Source organism: Morus notabilis, unplaced genomic scaffold (genome assembly GCF_000414095.1).
Source record: "Morus notabilis unplaced genomic scaffold, ASM41409v2 Scaffold7987, whole genome shotgun sequence".
NCBI classification, from domain to species: domain Eukaryota; kingdom Viridiplantae; phylum Streptophyta; class Magnoliopsida; order Rosales; family Moraceae; genus Morus; species Morus notabilis.
In genome coordinates, this window is record NW_010360356.1 from 23,075 (window position 1) to 31,603 (window position 8,529).

The 8,529-nt window shown below is 33.2% G+C and overlaps 2 protein-coding genes across 2 annotated transcripts in view; both read right to left on the reverse strand.

The window, feature by feature from the left end:
* LOC21384679 (probable linoleate 9S-lipoxygenase 5) overlaps nt 1-1,539 on the reverse strand; it is a 22,283-nt gene extending 20,744 nt beyond the window's left edge. The window contains exon 1 of the mRNA XM_010096370.2: nt 1,329-1,539. Within this exon, the coding sequence (XP_010094672.2) occupies nt 1,329-1,539 (211 nt within the window). The remainder of the gene's footprint in view (nt 1-1,328) is intronic.
* A 2,755-nt stretch (nt 1,540-4,294) lies between these two features.
* Nucleotides 4,295-8,523, reverse strand: LOC21412472 (probable linoleate 9S-lipoxygenase 5; the record flags this gene model as incomplete). The annotated part of the gene is made up of 9 exons (XM_024164444.1): nt 4,295-5,285; nt 5,532-5,798; nt 5,906-6,144; nt 6,247-6,312; nt 6,455-6,562; nt 6,673-6,758; nt 6,902-7,237; nt 7,347-7,587; nt 8,299-8,523. Coding segments are annotated over 9 exons (2,322 nt in total), but the record flags the coding sequence as incomplete, so codon positions are not given.
* Nucleotides 8,524-8,529: the final 6 nt, after the last annotated feature.

The window sequence follows — 8,529 nt, forward strand, 5'->3', positions numbered from 1 at the left end:
AGGTGCATAATAAGTGTTTGGGATAAAATCATTTTAATATTCAACGTTATAACAGACAAAACATATTTTTAGTACTTTGTATTTTTAATAATATTAAAATGGTATTTCGATGTTTTAGAAAATATTTTTTTGATACACTGAAATTGATTTTAATATGTAAAATGATCTTAGTACATTTTTATTTAATTAATAAAAAACTAATAGATTAAAAAAAATCATGAAATTTTTTATTTTGTTATTTTCTTTTTTAATTTGATTTGATTTTTATTTTGTTATTTGATTTTTAATGTTTTAAAATATTTTTAAATTTTTTTTAAATATTAATTTCTATTTAATTGATAAAAATGGTAATTTGGACATTAAATGTCCCAAAAATTAGTTTTAAGGTACCGAGAAGATGTTTTTAAAAATATCAATATATCATTTTTATATTATAATAAGCATAGAATATTTAGAGCATATTTCGCTATAATACAGAGTACTAAAATGATTTTATGTCGGAGGGTTAATTACTAGGCTATACCTCACTGCCTTTTCTCCCCTAATACAATTGTTACTCGCGGACTGCATGACAGCAAATTAAGCTAAAAGAAAATTGTATTTTGAGAGCGGCTGTGTTACATTCAAATTTTTGTTGTGGAGGACGACATGCATAAATTGTGTTTAATTGAATAGAATATAAACATGATAGGATACTGTTCTTTTTTTTTGACAAATAAATATATTACGGGGTATGATATCTTATATTAGTCCAATGTCTTAAAAAAAATTATAAAATCAAACTACACCGCAAATTTATAACAGTGGAGTTGAAAATTTTTTTTTTTGAAATATTTTAGCAATAGGAAATTACATAGTAATTATTATAGTGAACGTTTTATTCTATAAACTTATGTAGTAATTATTTTAATGATGTTCATTCTTATTATTTGTAAAACATTTTAAATATTTTGCTGTATTTCAACATAACTAGTATAATTTTGTCATCAATGTAACTTTCTTTTTTTTTTTCTTTATAAACTAACACATTTCATAGTATTAGCTACGTAATATATCAAAGCACCAAAACTAATTAAAGAAACCTTTCAAAAATAAATAAATAATCATATAGTAGTCCATGACCTAACCTCTCTCCCTCCAGAAAATAAAAAGCAGAAAAAACAAACAGGCACATGGAGAAATAGTAAACAAATTACCTTTGACAGATAAATAAATCAATCATAAATTAAAGAGCAATAAAAAAAAAAAGCAAGCTTAATTGGACTAGAAAATGGATTATAAGCAGCTGGGAGATCAGAAGAGAAAGGAAAATTGAATTAAATTATTACCAGGGTCACCATTAACAGCACTAATGAGCTGCAAAGTAACTCCATTGCCCAACAACTCATGCACTCTATCCATGATTGAAGCCTGAAAGTCATTGAAATCCAACACATTCTTCTTCATCAACACCACAGTCCCTTTGATCTTCTTCTTCTTCTTCTTCTCGTCATCCGCGTTCTCGCCGCTAAATCGCTTCACAAGTTTGCTGAGCAACATTTTTCTTTTATAATTTTGATAATTTAAGAGTTTCTGCAAAGAAAGTTGCAAAAGAATGAAAGAAGAGTGATTAAATTGGTGATGAAGAACAAGGAGAGATAATGAGTGGTATCTATATATATATATATATATATATAGATGGAAAAGGTGAGCTTTGTATCATGGCAATATTGCAACTTGTCTATTATTTTATTTTCGAATTTTACAGCTAAAGTATGACTTGGACTTTCCCAATGCATCTAAAATAATATATGCAAGCCCAACGTGACACCATTTTAAAATTGTAGTTATTATATATTGAGCTTCTATATAGTGGTATCATATTCGTATATAATTTATTTCCTTGCAAGTTGCACATTCCGAAAAGTTTTTCAGAAGAAAAAAAAAACTTATAATCTTTGCTTAATTATATTAAATTTTTATTTAGATCTTCTTTGTTATATCTCTTCATGAGTCCCACTTATGTCACTACTCACATCTACTAATGTTATTCTTTATATTTTCTTACTTTTTTCATACGTTTCCAATTTTATGTTGACAGATATTTAACGATCTTCTTTGACTTGACAAGATAGAATATAATGTTTAGTACTGGATATATTATAGTTTTGATTACGTGTGAAATTGTTTAATAATTAAAAATCGCATGAATACTCTTTTTTTTTTTTTTAATACTTGGTGCCTATGTAGAGTACATATTTTGATTCCAATTATCTATTGAATAACATTTTCTTTCTTTTGATTTATTAGAATTTGTTATTAGTTTTCTCGTGCCCAATCTAAGTGGGAAACAAACAACATAATGTTAATTACATATTCCTTTTTTGCTAATTAAATGTTAATCGTGGTCATTAAACAATCACACAGAATCACAAAGTTCTGACAAAATCAAAATGTTATGATCTGTCTCTCTCTATATGTAAATATATATGTATATATATATATATATGTATGTATATATCATGTGTGTGTATGGCTTTCAATTTTTTTGCTCGAAATTTGGTTTGAACTAAAGAGGCTTTGTTTTCAAATTCTCAATGTAGAATTAAGTATAATAATGCTATCAAAGATTCTCAAAGATCATCTGAGTTTAAAATTGGCCATGTTTTCCAAAGCTAGATAATGTATAGGGGAAAAAAGAATTAAACTAGGAACAAATAAAAATATATAGCGTGGACAACGTATACATCGGTCGGGCTATATATAATGTATGCACATATACATATACAAATCTTGTCTACGTTCCCACCATCATTACATATGGAAATAAAAAAATAATATGACATTTATTGAACGTAATACAAATATTATTTAACATAACATTACATTTAAATGAATATTAGAAAGATGTACACCAAAAAATTTAACATAAAATGGATGTTAAAAAGATGTAATGATAGTCAGAGATAATTAATTATCTTGGTGTCTAACATCTCTAACATCTTGTTATGTTTTTTTTTTTAAAGATGATAGGACCGTTCTACGTTCTACCGATAAGACCATAGACAAATCCTATATATATTCCTCTTAAAAAAAATGTATATACAGTTGACAGTTAGCCCGGTCAACGTATGTTGATCTTGTCTATCTACAAGTTTTATTGAGTAGGACAACACTTTGTATAGGCGGACATATGTAAGAAATTTTTATAGGTATTGTTGTTTTAGTTGTTAAAAAACTGATTGATGAATGAGAATAATTTTGTGTCTTTTAAATTTTTGAATAGGACACTAACTATTTTTTTTTTTTTTTTTAAATTAAGCTAACTTGAATATCTGTCCAAATGAACTAGACTACATTGAGAACCCATAAAGACTTAAAAAACCATGACGCTCGTTATATTTATTTTTTAGGGCAAAATAAGTGCTCTCTTTTAAGGTGAAATGAATAAGAGTATAATAAAATCTCGATAAATGAATGTTTGATAAATTAATAAACTCGATTAAATAATAAAATTTTTCAGTCCCGCTTTGAGCCAATGAATTAAGATAATAGTTTTTTTTTTTTTCAAATCCTTTAAGGTCCAGCGAAAATATAAACTAATAATTAATCAAATACAAACAAATAATGATAAATAACATATAAAAATCATCATATTTAACAGTTTTTTCTTCAAAGTATTAAATTTGAAAACTACATACATCTATTTTATCTATGTATGTACTTATTAACATTTTATATACAATATACTTACAATATTATTTATTAGATACATGATAACTTTTAAAATTCTATATCTAAACTTATTAATTTTGACTACATCCACTAATTTTCTTTATTTATAACTCATACATGAATCTTAGTGAATGGAATAATACATGTATCAAGATGGCACAAATTATTAAAATTAAATCCTTTTTAAGTTAAAAAAATATTCATTTATCGATAAATTAGTGACGTCTTAGTTTCAATAATATTAATTTATAGAGGTTTTACAAAGAAGAACAGAAGAACTAAGTAAGAGGTAGCTTTTCTGATATATTAACGCTGATTAGAGAAAGATATAGGAATTTTTTTTTTGTTTGACTTCGCCCTCAAGCATTCACGATTCATATAGTTTCCGGTAAAACCTTTTTTTTTTTTTTTTTTTTTTTTTTTTTTTTTTTTTTAAGTAGACACAGAACTCAGGCACTTGGTCTCCCTTGGCGTGAAACAATTTAACCCACAATGAAATATTTATCTAATAGCTTTTATCCTACCGTTGCTTCTCATTATCTTTTGGGGGACTTTCTTTCTTTTTCAATGCCAGAAAGGCTTTAATAAAAGCATATTAAAGCTTCCACATTTTATTTATGGGATTTTTACATTATGAAACATATTGCTCAAAGCAATTTATTTAGTAATACAAAAGCCTGAGGCCTTTGTACACACACATACATGAAGTTCTTACTTCATCAAAGTGGAGAAGAAGCTGAAAAACAACATACAAACTATGAAACATGACACAAAAACACACGGACACTTTTAAGAACAACACAAGGAGAGAAACTTCTTATATTGAGATGCTGTTGGGAATTCCTCTGGCAGTTAGTCCTTCCTTACTTGAAGGCACAAGCAAAGTGTACGGAAACTTGACTGGACCGACCCGATTCTTAAGATTAGCATCATTGTTCCTGCTCAGAATTCTGTCCTCAATTTGAGCCAGTTTCTCCCCAAACTTCTTAAAGGCCTGCAACGGTTCAGTTTCCGCAGTCCAGTCCTTAGTGTCCCTTTGGCCAAGATAGACCTCATCAGAAGCATGCCTTGACAGAATCTCGATGAGGGAAACCCCGAGGATGGCCATCAGTTCCGAGGTAATTGTCTTAAAGAAGGCCTTGTCGGGGTTTGTCTTAAGCTCCTCGTATTCTGGAGTGCCCTCTTCAGGGATGAATCGGCGGCTTACTGTGGGGCGGTTTGGAAGGAACCCTGCATACGGGTATTGTCCAAAGTTGACCGCGGCATGGAGGGCAGAAGCAATCCATACGAGTGTGGTTGATGATTCCACCAGCTCATGACGGGTATGCAGTTTGGGCCACCAGGGCTCATTCTTCTTGTCGCCGTGACCGACCTCTCTGAGTTCCTTCCACCATGCCTGAAGTTCCGTGTCTTTCTTAACAGCGTCATCGCTCTTATAGTAGAAAGCGATGTACTCTTCAACCCATTGATATATTGCAGACCAGATCTCAAGCCCATCTACCGCAAAGGGGTAGTCCGGTATCAGCAGGCGAAGACCACGCGGAGCGCTCGAATCCTTGACTGCCACTCCTCTGTGCATTGTGAATTATATAGCGTCATTAGAACAAGAGCTCATTGAGCCACACGGTAAACTTTTTTTCCTTTTTTCAAACCAATTCAAGACTTTAGGCCCGGCTTAATTTTGGTTACGTTGTGTATTTCATAGTATGTTCTTACTGTTGGTTTCACCAATCTGATATTCGTTTTTAGTCGGCTTCCATAACCAAGTAAATCATAAATCATGAATTCAAGTATGTACTAGACTTGAAAGATCTTACCTCTTAATGAGATCTGCTGGGAGTCCTTGCTCAGTGAAAACCCAGTTCTTCTTATAAACTACAGCCGACATCTCTAACGCGAACTTCCCAGGAAAAACGGTTTTCTCCAGAATGCCTCCGGCGTTGATGAGAGTCTGCCTGGCAAGTGCATTTATGAACATAGTGTCACGGAAGTGAGGCTGCAAGAGTTTGTAAATCGGATGGATTGTGCTCAGCTGCCTGTTCGTTGCTATCACAAATGGCTCAACCACAGCATGCGTATTCAACCTATTGATTCAAAAATAAAATAAAATAAAATACTTAGAAAAATATTTGAAACAAATTGCAAATCAAAACAGAACTTCTGTGATCAACTTGCTTTGACGGAATCATACCAGTGACTAATGAGCTGATGGTAGCCAGAATCATTTACAGCTGCATAAGCCTTGGCCAATGTCCAAAGGGTCCCTTCAACGCCTTCTGAGGCCGGGGTATATACTTTGCTAACCGCACCATACCGATCACTGTCTTTATGCGGTAAGCTTAATTCAATGGCCAATGGCTTCAAAGTGCCATCGTTTTTCAGGAAAAACAGTGTTCTGGTGGCATAAATCTTGGTAGCAGTCGTGTTTATCTTTGGTAAGCTTAATTCAATGGCCAATGGCTTCAAAGTGCCATCGTTTTTCAGTAAAAACAGTGTTCTGGTGGCATAAATCTTGGTAGCAGTCGTGTTTATCTTCCTCAGGTATGGCATAAACGCATCATGGTAGTCCAATATATATAACTTGTTGTCATATAGTGCCTGTTAAACCATAATATTGGAAATGCGTTAATTTTTGTATTAAGAATGCATCAATTAATTTTTCATGTAATACATCACACTCTGTGTGTGTGTGTGTGTGTGATATGAACTCTTCTGCAAAAAACCACGGTAGGACTATTACCTGGTATACGTTATACCCTTCCAAGTTCTTTTCAATGAGGTCTTCGGTAATTTTACTATTCTGATCCCCATACAAACTCGGGTCCAATTTGCTCGTCGGTGGGAATTCCTGCAGTGAAATTAGTGCAGACAATTATGAAACACAAAACAAGAAAATGAAGTTCACTCATCACAGAAATAGGTCCAGTATTGTTGCTAATTATTTTATTACGAAATTACTTCGAGACGACGAATGACGACAGGGTTCACTCCAGCCACTGTTTCTCTTGCAAATTCAGCATCAGTCCTCCATGCCCATTTATCCTCTGATCCAAATTATTGAGACGCCACAATTAGATGAAGTAAAATAGCAACCGAAAGAATAAATGTGGAATCTCATCGACGTAGAGTGATACTGTAAGCGCCAAATTATAGGCCGCAGAAATAAGATATAGCCCTGCAGCAGTACCTTTAATGATGTCAGGCTTAGGGAATTTGGGGAAGTTTTCACCATCAGATCGGAAAATTTCCTTAAGCAGCTCCAAAGGCATGCTTTTCCGGATTGCATCGAGCACTTGAGGTGGTAGCTTAAGTCCTCCCTCAAACATGTCAAATAGTTCTTTGAAGCTATCAATCTCTTCAGTGCCATCAAAATATCCTTCCAGCGCAGGTCCGATGTCTTGAGCTAGAAATTTCAGTCCGTAAGCAAGGAAGTCCGACATCTTCAAGTGACCAAATCGTTCATCTCGTGGAACATAAACGGATAAACTCAGCGGAAGAGGTATCCCACTCTCGCAGCTAGAATCTGTGCAAACATAAAAACACAAATGATAACAATAAGAACAACAACCAAAATCCGAAATTCTCAATTTGTCACTACTAATAATATCTAAGTTTTGATAGAAATATCAAACCTGTCCTGGTGGGTCGTCTTCCAGTTCTTCCTCTGCGAGGGTAAGGGAACTCGCTAGACCCTCCGAGGGTTTGGCGAGCATCCTGTGGACCCTTATCAGGATTACCCAAGTCATTGTAGAAAGCATAGTCATAGACTCTATCATACTCCTTGAGCTCCTTTGTTCCATCCCCTCTCAAGTTCACCAGTTCTTGTTCTCTGTAAAAGCGCAGTGGCTCCGGTGTTTCACTAGGAAGATAGGACTGCAAAAATGCATTTCACCGCACATCTTCAGTTTATCTTCTTACTTTCTATATCATTACTCTTTTTTTTTGGATGGCTCCGGTGTTTCACTAGGAAGATAGGACTGCAAAAATGCATTTCACCGCACCATCTTCAGTTTATCTTCTTACTTTCTATATCATTACTCTTTTTTTTTGGTTATCCAAATCTTGTTTTCTCTGAAATTACACTAACTATTTCACCAAGCAGTTAGCAGAACAACTAGTATAAACGAATAGCCGGGTCAATCTTTCAATTATTTCAGTGGGAAATTTCATCAAATGCTTGGAAGGAAAGTTTCCTTTCTCCTTGATAAATACCCAAAAAACCGTTTTACTCTCTGGTGCGTTAATTGAACCGTAAAGAAATTTAATGAGAAAAGTGATAAAATTGAAAAGTAAAGTAAATGAATAAGAATATGGATCATTGATTCTCATTCTAGTGTTTACTAGTCTATTTGATCGTGTGTAATGAGAAACAGTTCAATTCTCTAGTGTTTATCAAATTCAGCAATAACAATCTTGCCAATGTAATCACAAAAATTTTGCTTTATACAATCAAATAAATATATTGATCATATTTTTGTGAATAAAATAATTATTTACTTACAAATACGAAATTATGTCCCTCAAACTTATTAAGCGCATGTAAGGAGATAGATATGAGAAATGAAATATGAATATTATTAATACCTTGTTACTGAAGAAGATACGATCGTAGTCGTAACGTTCTTTGGGGTAGACCCAGGAGTTGCAGACGAAGACGATGTCTTCGCCGAGCTCTTCTTTGAGGTGAAGAGTGATGGTCTTGAGATAGAAAGGGTTCTCGTGGCTGTTCCTGACAATGATGGCGCCGGGAACTCCGATCTGGTCGTCCCATTCGAAGGTGACGCTGTATTTGGATTCGCCGTTGAAAATGGGTGA